This window comes from Loxodonta africana, chromosome 15, assembly GCF_030014295.1.
Source record: "Loxodonta africana isolate mLoxAfr1 chromosome 15, mLoxAfr1.hap2, whole genome shotgun sequence".
Taxonomy (NCBI): Eukaryota; Metazoa; Chordata; class Mammalia; order Proboscidea; family Elephantidae; genus Loxodonta; species Loxodonta africana.
The window spans coordinates 3,001,799-3,018,170 of record NC_087356.1 but is presented as its reverse complement, the minus strand read 5'-3'; the positions used below and the strand labels follow the sequence as shown (position 1 = coordinate 3,018,170).

General features: G+C 41.3%; 1 protein-coding gene across 4 annotated transcripts in view; it reads left to right on the top strand.

Moving 5' to 3' along the window:
• TMEM131 (transmembrane protein 131) overlaps positions 1 to 16,372 on the top strand; it is a 228,518-nt gene that overhangs the window by 142,281 nt on the left and 69,865 nt on the right. For 3 of the 4 annotated variants that reach the window (XM_064268427.1, XM_064268428.1, XM_064268430.1), the window contains 5 exons: positions 666 to 788; positions 6,778 to 6,858; positions 10,088 to 10,238; positions 10,343 to 10,399; positions 11,542 to 11,603. In XM_064268427.1, the coding sequence (XP_064124497.1) occupies positions 666 to 788; positions 6,778 to 6,858; positions 10,088 to 10,238; positions 10,343 to 10,399; positions 11,542 to 11,603 (474 nt within the window). The remainder of the gene's footprint in view (positions 1 to 665; positions 789 to 6,777; positions 6,859 to 10,087; positions 10,239 to 10,342; positions 10,400 to 11,541; positions 11,604 to 16,372) is intronic. The other variant, XM_064268429.1, reaches the window with a different exon arrangement.

The following is a 16,372-nucleotide window of genomic DNA, read 5'->3' as shown; positions in this document are numbered from 1 at the left end:
ATCAGCTCATATCATCACCTCAGAGAAAACTACCCTGACCACCTTACCTACAGTAGTATCCACAGCCTCACTCTAGCCACGTTATCCTTTCTTCTCTGCATTTTTATTGGTAGCTGGTCTATTCTGTAAATCCCCTAGAGCAGGCACATTTCCTGTCTGACTGACTGTTGCTCATTGCTCTGTGTACTTGTGCTTAGCATACTGTAGGCACGTGAATGCTGACCACGTGTGTAACGAGTTCACACTGTCCCGGTCAGTCTCCTTAGAGCCTTCCTGTGGAAGTGACCGGGGCTGGGCTCGGGGTCTCGGAGAGGTCACCTGGGCCAGAGGTCCCATCTCCTGACGGTTGGTGTAGGGAAACCATCTTTTGATCTCCTCCCTCTTTTTTTTTCTTCTGTCTGTTGCATGACTTCACGAAGGGCTACAGTCGTTCTGATTTTCAGTGTCTTAAAGAATTTGCTGCAGATGCAAACAGATGTAGCAAATCAAATGCGTAGCGAAATCAAGTATAGAAGCTGGATGGATGGGCTTTTTTGGAGAACGGTTGATAAGATTTTTCCATCTAAGTTAGATTGCCCGTCTCCCTAGATCAATCAGCGTTGTAACTGTGAAAGTATTAGTTGTAAAAGCAACTCAAACTGCATTTTTTCCCTCCATTGAAACAGGTATTTGGTGTTGGAGTTCCAAATCCCTACCGACTGAGGCCGTTTCTTGGGGCCAGAGTTCCTGTGAACGGCAGCTTTTCACCCGTAATAAACATACACAATCCTCACAGTGAGCCTTTGCAGGTGAGCTTCTGATCGCGGCTTTGAATGAGCTGAATTTTGGTGGAAATCAATACTTGGTATGAAATCTCAGTTTGTTATAGTTTTCAACACTATTTAAAATGAGCTTTAAGGCAGTGTACAATAGCTGTATTACAGAGGGGTATTAATTTCGGTACAGCTTACTGTAGTCTGAATTTTGGGCTTGTTTTTGGAATGATTTTTAAAATGCCTTTAGCTTTTCTGGTGTCTCAGTTTAGGCAGCTCTGCATTTAATTTAAGAACAGTACTCAACTGCAAAGACTGCTAGTTTTCTAACCTATAAGCTCCTCCTGGCCCAGTGTAAATACAAGCAGTTCTTTTTTTTTTTTTTTCTTATAGTAATAAATTTTTCATGATGGCAGCATAGAAATTAAAATCCAAAGGAGAGGTATTATAGAATCGTGGTTAAAAAGCAAACTTTTTTTTATCCAACTCCTTACCTCACCCAATCTTGGGATTCTCCTCAATAGTTGGCAGACATTGGAAGAGTATAAAAAAACCTGTTGCTGCCGAGTCAATTCTGACTCATAGCAACCCTAGAGGGCAGAGTAAAACTGCCCTATAGAACTTCCAAGAAGCGGCTGGTGGATTTGATCTGCCGACCTTTTGGTTAGCAGCTGAGCTCTTAACCACTGCACCACCAGGGACCCAGCTTCTTTATAAGCACATGTAAGTTAATAAAATATAAAACAAGAATCTACAATTTGAGAGTGTGGTTTTTTCTGAGTCACAGCTTTGTATGGGTAGATGAGGAGCTGGGTGGGAATTGAAACAATAGCACATCTTTACCTTAAAGGATAACTGCTCATAAAAATATTCTGTCCAAACTCTAATTTCTTCAGCTGTCTTCACCACAGAGGAGGCTTTTATAAGTGACAGGATTTTTACATAAGCTCGTTTTGTGTTTCCTCTTTTCTTCATCATCACTTTGTCATTTATGTCTTTTTGCTACTTTAGGTAATGGTACATTTTCCCTGCTCTGGGTAACCTTTGTTACAAAGCTGTATAGAAGCTTTACAGGTTCTTGCTGCTTTCTTTCCTTGACTATTTTCAGTAAAAGAAATTTAAAAAAAAAAAAAAAACCATCCTTTCATTCTACCAGAGCCTGCTGAGTGACTGGCCACAAACTGCTATAGAGGGGTGTTATGAAGCACCCTGTGGGATGCCCAGGAAGCTTGCTTCCTGCGTGGAAGAATGAAGGTTCAGGACTCCACGCTGCTGGCCGTTGCACACATGTTGAAGACTTCCAGCCTGCCTTTTCTCCTCAGCCTGGGGAGTTATCAAGCCATCGTCCAGAATAAAGCTATCTCCTTGAATTCAATTTTTTTTTTCTTTTGTTCTTCAAGTCTTTTTCCATTTATATCATTTTTATTGCAGAAGATTTACCACAGTAGAAAAAGGAAGACCAAAGTTGCCGTCTTAGAACCAATATAGATGTTCATCTTGAAGGCACTGTTAGAGTTACACTATTGTCAGTTTTGCTTTTCCTTATGTTTTCTTGCTTTGTGATGTTTCCTTAAATTTATTTGATTTCTGCAGCACAAGCACATGAGTATGTTCTCATTGAAAAAAATGTTAGCGATTCAAGCATGCATGAAGCAAAATCCCCTTGAGCTCCCTATTTCCCCTCCAGTGCTGCCCGGCAGAACGTTCTGCGGTGGTGGAAGTGTTCCCTATCTGTGCTGTCCGATACGGTAGCCACTAGGCACACGTGGCCACTGAGCACTTGAAATGTGGCTATGGTGGCTGAGGAAATGAAGTTTTAGTTTTATTCCAATTTATTTAAATTTAAATAACCGCATATAGATGTTGACTGTTGTATTAGACAACACACTTCAATTCCAAGCCTTTTTTTCATAGATAGTACTTGGTGTGTGTCACTGCAGACTTTTTTCTGTGCTTGCATGTGTGTATGCACACAGAAATAGACATTTCATCTTATGGGAATATTTTTTACACAAGTGATATTCTGTGTATTCCATTGTATGGCTTCCTTTTTATTTTTCTCTAAAGCATTTTAAATTAGAACAAATAACACCACACTAAAAATTAACACCATGTCATACTTCTAGTTTTAATATAACCTTTCTTTTGATTTTATAATTTAGCCTTTTTCTGTCCCTATTTCCTTTTTCTTTTTTTCTGTTATCAGTAGCCTACTTTTTAACCTTTTGTTTCCAAGCATTGTTATGCTTGTTTCTTTGATATCTTGAAAGATTAGATGAAATAACGTGATACTTTCCAGTTTAGGGTGTTATTATTGTTAATACAATAGGTAATGGAGAAGAGCACTATAATAAATTGGTGAGCAAGTAGTCATGCTCAGATTCTTTGCTAAATACATTAACAAGAACACACACAAACTCTTCAAGCCTGTGCTTGCAAAGTATTGCCATTTTTCTACTTTGCCCTTTCTTATTTGCTCCTGGAGTCACTTTGTGATAAAACAAGTGAAGGTTTTCCATCTGTTCTCTGACTTCCCCACATATTTGCACTTAATTGAATATATTATTTCTTTTTAAGAGATGGGGTTACCTGCCTTAAAAAGAAAGTCTCCTTTGCGATATGACCCATTCTGTTCCTAGGTACTTACCCAAGAAAAATGAAAGCTGTTCACACGAAGACTTGTACACAGTGTTCTCAGCTATTATTTATAATAGCCCAAAACTGGAATCAACCCAAATGCCCATCATTAGGTGAATGGGAAAAAAATTGTGGTATAGCCATAAAATAGCATAAGAATGAACTATTAAATACATACAACATGGATGCAGCTAAAAATAATCATGCTGAGTGAAAGAAGCCAGACAAAAAGAATACATACCATCTGGTCCTACTTATATAAAATTCCACTTATATACATACTAATGTGTAATGGCAGAGAGCAGGCCAGTGGTTGCCTGGGCTGGAAGGAGGACAGATGGATTACATGAGGACACTTCTGGGGGTCATGGATATATTCATTACCTTAATTATATCTTAATTATTTTAATCTTGGTTGAATCAGAACTTGTCAAGTTGTAAATTTTAAATGTGTGTAGTTTCTTATACATCAATTATGCCTCAATAAAATTGTTTTAAAAATCATAAGTTTAGGCACAAACCACAGAGGTATTAACAGTACCCGTGATTTTTGCCACCAGTGGAAACCAGGTATTTTCATACCGCGTTATTGCGTATATCTCAGAATAATGTTTATGTTCATCACTATTTCAGAATTACTGTAAGTTATTAGACTCATTCCTATAGATCTTGTTATAAATGTGAATAATGAAGCACTTGTATTACTATAAATAATACAGATGTTACATCTAATATTTGATAATTTCCATGAATCGTTTCCTTTGGAGAAGAGAAAAACAAATGTCCTATAGATGGGTTTTCTAAAATCCAGTCTCTGAAACCACTCTGAGATGCTGTTTCTGAGTTTAGTATTTTCGGGATGATTTCTGTCAGCAATTCTTCAACGATCCTCTCTGTGTTTTCTAATTTATCCCACATTCTAGAACTCCAGTCAATCGCAATTTTTGCTTTTGATTGTATCCCACATAATTCTCAGGGTTTCTTCATTCTTTTTTCTGATTTTTCCTCAAACAGAATTGTATCCAAGTGTTTGTCTTTGGCTAATCCTGTCTTCCATCATCCCAAACCGCTCCTCAGCCCTTCTATGACATTGTCCATTTCCGAAATCTTGTTGTTTACCTTTTGGATTTCTAATTGTTGTTTTTGTATGATTTCTAGCTGTGAATTTATTTTGGCATTTTGTTCCTGTATTATTTTCCTGAATTCTTTCTTTTTTTTTTTTGGCTGTATTTTCCATGAATTTATCTGTCTTTTCCATGAATTTGACTGTTTTTTCCTCATTTTCATCTGCTTTTTGCTTCAACTCTTGGATAGCTCTGAATTCTGTATCAGGTAGTTCTAGTGCCTTTTTTTCTACTGGAAAGTCATCTGGTGTTTTCTTTTGAACACCTACTGGAACCATCCTGTTCTGTTTTTTTTTTTGTTTTTTTTTTAATGTTTTGATATTGTCTGCTGTCTTTGGGACGTTCAGTAGTTATTTTCTTTATTTTTTGATTGTAGATCTGGTTGTTTCTTCCTGCTTTTTTGTTTTATTTGGTTATGTCTGAGCAGGCAGGCTGTGCATTCTGTGTTGTTTACTCGTCTGACGTCACTATACTTTTCACCTTGTCCAGTGGGCAGAGCGAGTCACTCAGCAGCAGGGCAGGTCCAGCTGAAGGGTAGGGGCTGGAATGAGTTGTTTGTGGCTATACTAGGGCCAACAGGGTGGGAAAGGAATCAGTGTTGGGCAGCTTCTGGTAGGCCGTGCCTGTGCTGCTCAGGGGTGTGATATCCAGTGCATAGTGCAGGTAGGCAGGAAGGAGGGGAGAGGTTGTGATGTGTGGAGCTAATATGGATATGGGCAAGAGGAGAGAAAGAAGAGAGAAACAGGAACCAAAAACAAACAAAACAAAGAATGCTAAGGGAGCTTGCCGTTGGAGTGGAGAGATGAGAAACTGAGAAATGGAGAAAAAGGGAAAAAGAAAAAAATAACTAGATAAAAAATTTAGGAAAAAAAGAAAAACCCCCAGGCGTCCCACTGGTGCAACTGTGAAGAATGGGGAAGTAGTTCCCTGGCTGCACAGTATAGCCTGGCTAGAGGTGGTATAGATGTCACACAGCATGAGGTATTCAGGAGGCAGGAAAAGAAGGTTAGTATAGAGATACAAGAACTGAGAAATGAAGAAAGAAAGGAAAAAAGAAATGCCCCCAGGGATCCCACTGATGCAGCTGTGCAGACTGGGAAGTAGCTCATAAGCCGTGCAGTGCAGCCCAGCCAGAAGAGGCCCCCAAGCCATGAAAAGAAAAGGAAAACAGAACAAAACAAAGCCGTGGGGATACCACCAGCATGGTGTCTTGGGCCAGGGGAGTGGTTCCCCAGTCGAACAGGGCTTTACAGCCGTTCAAGAAGAAGGAAAGATGGCACACAGAGCCAGATGTTTGAAAGAAGGGAGGCAGGGAGGTGGTGGAAGGCATGGAAGAAACCAAAAGAAATGAAAAAAAGCAACACAAGCAACAGACAGATGGCACTCAGGGAGCCGGCCGTTGTGGCCGGGGTGAATCCAAAAGGCCCAGGGCTGAAGCAGTTGTCTCCCAGCCAAGAGACAGCAGGTGGTAGGAAGCAGAGGAGGCTGAGGGCAGGGGAGAAGAAGGGTGTGAGTTAAGAAAGTGTATATCACTGGTTACTGTGTGCTCTGTCTCCTGCTGGGAACTTAATGAAGCTGCTTTCCTGTACTCCCTGTCCACCGACCTCAGACGTGGGTGGGGCGAATCCAAGCAGCATGAACGCTGCACTTCCTGGCCAGCCAAGCCACTGCTGCCAGCCAGGAAACGTGGAAGTAGAGCAGCAGGGAAGAGATGGGGGTGGGAAAGCGTGTCTCACTGGTTACCGGGTGCTCTGTCTCCTGCCGGGAGCTCCGTGAAGCTGCTTCCCCATGCTCCCTGTCCGCCAATCTATGACAGGAGTCCGGGATGGCGAATCCGTGCTGCATTAGCTGATAGGGGACCTTCGCGTGAATCCCTTCTCACTCCCTGTTCTCTGTCAGTTTCTTATTCCATTCAGTGTTTGAGTTCTTTATTTCTTCATTTGGCACTTCGGGCTCCAGGATTGACATTTGTTTCTCTTAAACTTAGTTTTTTGGGTCTTTGCTGCGGAGAGACAGTGTGGTGCTTCTGTCTATGGCACCATGTTGGCCAGAAGTCCCTAAGTTTAGTATTTTAAAGCTACCTTGTTTTAATTAAAAATACCACAATTGCTTACACACATGGGGCACAGAATCTAGTGATATGATAATCCTTTGCATCTGTAAACATTTTTAATATTTACGATTACGGTGTCCAGCATAACATCAGATCCCTTGCATTGAGGGTGTGATTTTGAACTTAACCATCATACCCTCTTTTGTCACAGGTTGTAGAAATGTACTCTAGTGGAGGAGATCTTCACCTAGAACTTCCCACAGGTCAGCAAGGAGGTACCAGAAAACTGTGGGTGAGTATGGTCAGATGTGTCTCTCCCGTGTGGTCACGGAAGCTAATTGCTTTCTGTCATATACCGGAAAATACCTAACTGCTTACTCCTAAAGAAATATGGATGGCTTTTTCTGTAATTACTGTCTTAATGTTAAACTTACATTAAGTATTTTTGGAAGTCGAATGAGAGAGTAAGAGATGTATGAGGAATAATTCTTGGAACGAGCAGTAATCAAAACTAGCAGTAATCAAAACTAGCAGGAGCTTTAACCCACTATGTGGAAAGGAAGCCATTTCATCTGCGTTTTCTGAATTATATCCCCAAAGTTGTCTCGGAACCTAATCATAATGTGCTTGATACTAAAAAATTTTTTAACTGTTGAAAGGGTCTGTTATACTTTTTTTCTAAATTTTGTTTATTTTGTTGTTGTTGAGAATATACACAGCGAAACATATGCCAGTTCAACGGTTCCTGCACGTGCGATTCAGCGATCTTGATCACGTTCTTCGAGTTGTGCCACCGTTCTCACCCCCTTCCGAACCGTTCCTCGCGTTAAAACACGCTCACGGCCCCTCGAGTAGTGCCACCATTCTCACCCCCCTTCTAGTGCCACCGTTCTCACCCCCCTTCCGAACCGTTCCTCCCGTTAACACACGCCCACCGCTCCCTAAGGTTCCTGTCTAATATTGCAAGTTACTGTTACCAATTTGATCCCTATAGGTAGTTCTTAAAAGAGCATAATGCTGAAGGCAGGCCTTTTTTACTAGAAAAGCTAAACTATTGTTTGGTTTTAAGATGACGGATGTATTATATTTTTTAAGGTAGAGAATTGAAAGTTAAGATTCCTTGTCATTAGAGAAGGTATTTGCAGAGGGAACCTAGTCAGGCATCCGTGATGACTTAGAAAATTTTAAATTCTTAGGTGATCGGCATCACAGGAAAAACATCCACCTTAAACACTGTTGAGTACTTAAGAACAGTCCGTGTCAGTGATTAGAGAACCATTTTCTCTTGGAGAATGTGAGCAAATATTAACTAAATTAATGAATATGTAGCAACACCTTCCTTGTGAAGATCCCTGCCGTCTGAGAGGATTTTTTTAATGTTGTCAACCATGCTTTAATCAGAGGGGAAAGGCAGTTGTGGTAAATACAAGTCTTGAACCAGGGTCACTCAGATCACTGCTCACCGATCATTGGGAGAAGAGACACTGGCTTTACCACTAGGAATAAACTGTGAGGATAGGAGCTGCTTTATCAATTGGTCTGTCACACACACACACGCACACACATGCACACACATCCACACACGCACACTGACTCTGTCTTCTGACCAGCCCCAACTAGGAAAGGGTTATGTGGACGTGACACTGCTAGGATGTTGATGTGAACATTTACAGACAAATTTGTCAGTGATTTGGTTAATTCCCAAGACACAAAAATACACTCGCAGGTAGAAGTATGTCATGAACGATCCATTTATAGCCTTTCACAGAAATGTTCTTTGTTTTGTTTTGTCATACCTTGAAGCTGTTTTCTTATTTGTCTTGCCTTGAAGCTATTTTCTTACTTGTCTTACCTCAAAGCTATATTCTTATTTGAAAAGCCTTTGGGAGAAATAGTATATTAAGTGGATTAAACATAAGCTATTAAAATTGTATTAAAATTCTAGAAATGAGAGCTAAGAATTTACTGTGAAATACAATTGGCATCTCATAAACAGAGAATTCAAAATTCTAGACAATTAAGAACTGTAATGAACTATACAGAGAGTGGCATAATATTTTAATACTCCCAGTGGCTAAAAAAAAAAAAAAAGGTATAGTAATTTTTATTCCTATAAACCTAGCATGGAAAAAAAAAAATCGGTTGGCCTTTGATCTTACCCCTAGCCCATTTCAGTGTACATGAGAAAACTCCAGAGACTGTTAGCTCCCTAGAGTCAGGAAAATGGATGGTCCAGCTCTGGAGATCCCAAAACCAAAACACCAAGGAACCCACTGCTGTAGAGTCAATACTGACACATAGCGACCCCGTAGGGTTTCCAAGGCTGTAAATCTTTATGGAAGCAGACTGCCATGTGTTTCTCCCGAGGAGCTGCTGGTGGCTTCAAATCACTAACCTTTCAGTTAGCAGTCAATCCCTTTAACCACTGCACCACCGGGGAGAATTCCAACTGCCCATTTCCTCCTCTGAGACTAAGAAGTTAGAACAGAGATGAGTGAAGACAGTAAGTTACAGAACACAGGAATTTCCTAAACTATGCCAGAAAGATGTGTACAGAGAGATTCTGGTGGTCCCAAAGAATCCAGGTGATTCTGAAACCTAGAATTACACCTCTTTGTTTAGCTAGCAGTGAGTTTCTGTTTATGGGATGGAAAATACAGCAGCAGGTGGTAGTGATGGTCGCATATGAGTGACTCGGCTGGTTTTGTTGAATTACACACGGGAAGGTGTTGAACTGACAAATGTTGTGTTACCTGTATGTTTACAACTTTTAAAAGATTCAGAGAGTTTTCCTTCTAGAGTGTGTGTAGGTGTGCCCTCATTACAGGCCTGAGAATGTAGACTAAATGACATGCCAGGAGCCTCGCTGGGTGCAATTGGCTGTAGATTTGCTTAGAAGGCATTGTCTTCTTTTCTTAGGTTAGATCGTAACAAAAGCAGAATGTAAACCCATTTAGTTATCACTTAGAGAGGCTCCTGTGGACCGCTGCAAAACATTTCCCTCCAGTGGCGACATTCCTGTTGGTTAGAGACTCTGGGGACTGAATCGTATACCCAGGCACCACCAGCACGTCAAATAGCCGATTCTGTAGATTGGCCCTAACTTTTAATGGTGATTTTGCAACTGACATTTCGTTTTCAGATAATTTGATTCCTTTACTTTGCTTACTTTATATACCATATTTCATCACTTCCAAGATGTACAGTTTTTCACATTTTAACGTTCTCTAGAATTGGAGTTCATGTTACAATCAGTGGGATGTATCTGTTTAACTGGCTTTAAAAAAAAAAAAAAAAAAAAACCCCATTGCTGTCAAGTGGATTCCGACTCATAGCGAACCTATAGGACAGAGTAGAGCTGCCCCATAGGGTTTCCAAGGAGCGACTGATGGATTCGAACTGCTGACCATTTGGTGAGCAGCCAAGCCCTTAACCACTGCATAAAATAATAATGCGTGTTTAATCCATGTCATATTATTCAGCATATTATGCAGCATTACAACAGATGTGTTTATTGTCAGGAAATACCACCTTATGAAACCAAAGGAGTGATGAGAGCCAGTTTTTCATCTAGAGAAGCAGATAATCACACAGCCTTCATACGAATAAAGACCAACGCCTCAGACAGCACGGAGTTTATCATTCTCCCTGTGGAGGTTGAAGTTACCACAGGTTCGTGGAAAGCTGAAGTACCTGCAGGAGTATCTTTCTTTCTTTTTAAGTACATCTTCATCTGGCAAAGAGAGATGTAATTGTTTACTTTTCTTTTTTCCAAGCTCCTGGAATTTATTCTTCAACTGAAATGTTAGATTTTGGTACACTACGAACACAAGGTAAAAAAAAGAAAATATAGTTTTTTAGGAGTTAAAAAAAAAAAAAATCCTGTACTCAGTGCTGAGTTGGGTCTATTTTAGTTACTTTGTAATTCAGCTTTAAAAGTTATTTCTCTGTGGGTTTCATGATCTAGAAATTGACTTTTGGAAACTTAGAGCCTTTACAGGTTTACAACTGTTTCTCTGAGAGGTACCATTGCTTGTTGTTGTTAATTGTCATCAAGTCACTTCTGATTCACAAGGACCCGGTGTGTACAGAGTAGGACCGCTCCATAGGGTTTTCAAGGCTGTGACCTTTTGGAAACAGATCGCCAGCCTCTCTTCCAAGGTGCCTCTGGGCGGGTTTGAATGGCCAGCCTTTCGGCGAGTAGTCAAGTGCGCAAGTTTGCACCACCCGGGACTCCCTGTTTACCATGTGGGAAAACAAGGTCATGGGATAATTCCAGTGACATTTTCCAAATGGAAGATTAAGGCAGAAGTAGTTCCCAAGTTTCTTAATCCGGTTCCTCAGCTATTCAGTAATGCTGATTCTTTTTTTAAATAGTAAACTAAAAGAAACCAAAAGATTTACTTAGACCTTTTTATTTAGAAATAGATTATTGCATTATAGTAACATACTACTAAAAATTTGTCCCAGATAGTGAAAGACAAAATTCAGCAAATTTTAAAATTAAAAATAACCAAGTAGAGTTTTTTCTTGAGGAGTACCTGAAATTTATTAAAGAGTACCTGAAATTTGGGGTCTGCGTGGGCCATATGTAATTAAAATTTGGTTGTTGAAGATTGAAGGCTACATTTTTAAAAATTAGGTTTGGTTTTAATACAATAATTTCACATCGTACATTGTTAATTTGCTTCACTGTGCATCACTGGAAAACTCTACGATTAGGAATGACACCTGATCTTCCTAAAAGATTTTGGAACTTTTGGGGGGTTTTTTGTTTGTTTGTTTTTGGTTAGCAGCGGGCAATTCTTGTAATATACAGTGTCCTTGTGAGTTCATTACCCCTAACTTTTTTTTCTAAGTGATTGTCATTTCGTTGCACATTCTAGATTTAATTTGATGTCTAATAAGGTAAAGATTCTAACTTTCTATAAACAACATCTTTTTAAGAAATATTTCTTTTCCTCAATTTTGACAGATCTGCCAAAAGTTTTAAATCTTCATTTATTAAATTCAGGAACAAAAGATGTCCCAATAACAGTAAGTTTTTGCTTATTTTTTCTTTTATGTCTTTGATTTATGACAAAGTTAAAAATAATAAAACCCTTGCTCTAAAGGAATTCCCTTTTGTGATGGCCTGGTGACACTCTCATCTCATATAGGGTCACTGTGAGTCGGAATCGACTTGACGGCAACAGGTGTGGTTTTTTGGGTTTTTGGTGACACTTTGGTCGATACGTGACTTGAGAACCCTGCTCTGCCTCTCGCTACCCCAGATTGTAAGGTTAAGGAGGAAAATGGACAATCTTTTCGAAATTAAGCTTGAACCAAAGGTCACGAGGCTCCTATTCAGGTACAGTTGTGTAAGAGGTTGGTGGATTCTGATAAATCCCGGGACCTATGGGCCTGTGGAAGGAGGAGCAGATTATGAGGATTCCGTCGGGTGCGGTGGTCAGCCTAAAGGCGTGGGTAGGTCAGGTGCGGTGGTCAGCCTGAAGGCGTGGGTAGGTCAGGTGCGGTGGTCAGCCTGAAGGCGTGGGTAGGTCAGGTGCGGTGGTCAGCCTGAAGGCGTGGGTAGGTCAGGTGCGGTGGTCAGCCTGAAGGCGTGGGTAGGTCAGGTGCGGTGGTCAGCCTGAAGGCGTGGGTAGGTCAGGTGCGGTGGTCAGCCTGAAGGCGTGGGTAGGTCAGGTGCGGTGGTCAGCCTGAAGGCGTGGGTAGGTCAGGTGCGGTGGTCAGCCTGAAGGCGTGGGTAGGTCAGGTGCGGTGGTCAGCCTGAAGGCGTGGGTAGGTCAGGTGCAGTGGGTGTGGTGGTCAGCCTAAAGGCGTGGGTAGGTCAGGTGCAGTGGTCAGCCTAAAGGCGTGGCTAAGTCAGGTGCAGTGGTCAGCCTAAAGGCGTGGGTAAGTCAGGTGAAGGGAGAAGGCGCAGACGAGTCGAGAAGAGAAATAATGAAGCAAAGGAATACAGAAGATAATGGCGGAGTGCTGCGAACATTTGCCATAGGCACCTTTTCTAACTGGCAGCTGTTTTATTTACCCTGGAGCCCTGCTGGAGCCATGGTGGAGTCCTGGTGGCACAGTGGTTAAGAGCTAGGCTGCTAACCAAAAGGTTGTCAGTTCGAATCTACCAACCACTCCTTGGAAACCCTACGGGGCAGTTCAACTCTGTCCTATAGGGTCGCTATGATTCAGAATCAACTTGATGGCCACAGGTTTGGTTTTTTTGTTTGGGAGCCCTGGTGACACAGTAGTTAAGCAGTCGGCTGCCAACCAGAAGGTCAATGATTTGAACCCACTAGCTGCTCTGCAGGAGGAAGATGTAGCAGTCTGCTTCTGGAAAGATTTTCAGTCTTGGAAACCCTATGGGGCAGTTCTACTCTGTCCTGTGGGGTCACCATGAGACGGAATAGACTTAATAGCAGTAGGTGGGTTTTTAATTACCCCAGATTAACCTGCTATAAACTAGAGTCCTCCCTGCCCCTCATGCATACACACAGAGCAAATGGTTTTGATGCTTTGTAAGTGGACTTGGGATGACATTAGTTTTAGGCAAAAAAAAAAAAAAGACAGGAATGTCCAAATTTGCCTTGCCCAGCAACCTCGCCTCCTCATGAGGTCCTCAAGATACATACATCGTACAGGGGCTAATAGAAAATGAAAGCAGTATATTTTTATTGTAATCCAGCAACTGGTTGGTTGGTTGGTTGGTGCTTATGCCAGAAACCTAAATGCAAGGAACTTTGATAAAATGAGTTTAAGACTTAAGGGGCCTCTGTCCATCTAGGACGAAGCCTAATTTTACCATCAGCTTATGGAGTAGATACCAGAGAAAGAAGTACCGACAAACTACAAGTGAGGAAGCAGGAGATGGTCATCCCAAATAGCCACGTTTTAATGCACAGTGACCTTGCTCACTAGTAGGATCGTGGTCCAGGCAACGTCCTGATACCTGACCTGACGCTGCTTCTTCCTGGGTAGAAGGACTGGGGAATAGGTACTGCCAGAGCGCTTCCCCCACTCTGCAGTGGGGCTGAAGCCACCTGGAGTTCCTATGCTCCAGTATTCGGTGGGCTGAGGAAGGACCCACTGATGCAGGTTCCTGGGTGTGCTGTGATTCATACCCTTGCACCCCAAGGAGGCCTCCAAGGGTAACAGGAAATGGCTCCTTTAATGCAGCCACCCTAATACCATTTAAACAAAAACACCGAAGCAGAGAACCAGCGGCATTATGTCTCTTGTTTTTATTATTTCTCTTCTTGAATAACAACCTTAATGCATGCTAATGCAGACTTTCTTTCAAAAATTTTGTCTTGACTGGGTGACTTTTGCTTGATTCCTGTAAATTTTTAGTTCAGTATTTTGAACGATTATCATTAAAATCTCTGTGGAATGAAAATGGCAGATGTCTTCCAGCACTGGCCTTTCAAAAACATTACAGCAAATATTTCTGTTGTAGTTTCTTGGTAATGCCTGTTTATAGTAATAATTAATTTTCCTTAAAAAATTCATAATGCGGATTGCCTCCACGATATTGAGAGGTTAGTGATTGGTTTTGGCTCTTTAATCTGTGTTGAAATTGTCATGAGTCTGTAGGAAAATGAGCAAAATAAGAATAGCATAAATGTTTATGAAAATATGAATGTGTATATGTTAGTATAGAGGCCCTGGTGGCACAGTGGTTAAAGCACTCAGCTGCTAACCAAAAAGGTCGGCAGTTCAAACGCACCAGCAGCTCTGTGGTGGAAAGATATGGCAGTCTGCTTCCATAAAGATTATTGCCTTGGAAGCCCTATGGGGCAGTTCTACCCTGTTCTGTAGGGTCACTACTAGTTGGAATCGACTTGATGGCAGTGGGTTAGGCTGTATGTTAGTAAAAAGTTATAACCACCCTTTCTGGGGAAGGACTATTCTGAGATAATGTACTTTTTCTTTTTTTGATGTTAAAACACACTTTTTTTCAAAATAGTAGTAGATGATAGGAGGCCACCCACTGCCAACATCCTCACTTTTGTAAAAAAAACAAACTTGCTGTTAGACTTCCTCCAGAAACATAAACACACACCCCCCTATATTTTTCAGATGGAGAAGTTCTATATTAATATTTTCAAATCTTGCTTATCTAAAATTGTGATTTTTTTTTTTTTTGTACATAATTTTTTGGTTTGGTATATCAGGGCTTTCTCTACCATAGAGTGTAATTACTTCTGCTGGATTTTTATGGGTTGTTTTGACTGTAACCTACTTACCTTCTTTAAACTTCTTGACACTGAATTTCTTCTCTAACCCAGTTGGTTAAACGGAGCATAGTGGCGATGGATTTACACCTTCCTCCCCAGCCCTTCCCTTCTCTTATGCTCAGGTCACTGACCCTGCAGAGGAAGCATCTTAAAGCACACCTTCCAGTCCTTGTGCTCCCCAGATGCCCATTAGCAGTAGACCCAGCTCACCTGTCCACAGGGCAGACACTGACTCTTAGTGGGTCAGTCTGCCATTGCCTCACTGTTGGAGATGCCACGTAGTTGTTCTCCATGCTGTGTGTGCTGTTGCCACTGTGAGTCTGTGGGATGCCACTGTGAGTCTGTGGGATGCCACTGTGAGTCTGTGGGATGCCACTGCACAGGCGGCATCAGAAGGGAACTTCTGTGTGCCTTGGGCAGGCTTCAGACCTGCAGTCTCTTCTAATTGGAGGTTTAGGCCTTTGATGGGTAACGCCTTTACTTCCCAGGCAAACTGGCCTCGCTTTATACAATAAATGGGCTCAGACAAATGTCTTTTTGGCTAAACATTATATAAAAAATATAGAAAAATATAATTTGCAATTCTAAGAATGTGAGTGAAGAAAAATATAGTAGTCAATTCACTCAGATAGAAAATTAAACAGGCCTGTGTTTCTCCTTTTCTCTTGTGTTAAGTAATTAGAATACATTGTGAATAAGCATTTCTTGCTCTTACTATAGGCCAGACACATGCTAAGTGTTTTACGTGGATCACTTTATTTAATAGAACAACTCTATAAGATGTACACATCTCGGTTTTCCAAATAGGGAAACTGAATCAGACCTTTATTTAAAAAAATAATAATAACTTACCTAAATATAAAAACTCAAAAGTTACATGAGAGTATATTAAGTATAGAATAACTCAATCAAGTCTTTATGAACATATCATTTTAATTTCATGGTCAGTGTTTCTCTTCAAAACTTATTTATATATACACAGAGATATAGGCAGATAGATTGACTGACACAGAGGCTGCGACAGTGAGCTTAAGCATAACAACGATTGTTAGGATGGCACAGGTCCTAGCCCTCAACGAGATGGACTGACACAGTGGCTGGAACAATGGGCTCAAGCATAACAGCGACTGTGAGGATGGCGCAGGACCAGGCAGTGCTTCGTTCTGTTGTGCATAGGGTCGCTATGAGTTGGAACCAACCTGACAGCGCCTAACACCACCACAAAAATGCTGACATAGTGTGTAGCCTTTGGATGATACCTACATCTGTATCTACCTATGAGCATTTTTTGTTAACATCCAAAGGCTTCACTGTGTCAGTGTTTTGGTGGTGGTGGTATCAGATGCTGACCCATAACGACCCCACTTACAACAGAACGAAACTCTGTGGGTCCCATACCATCCGTTGCTGTGTTTGAGCCCATTGTTGAAGCCTCTGTGTCAGTCCATCTCATTGAAGGTCTTACTCTTTTTCGCTGACCCTCTACTTTACCAAACATGATGTCCTTCTCTAGGGACTGGTCCCTCCTGATAACATGTCCAAAGTAAATGAGACGAAGTCTTGGCATCCTTGCTT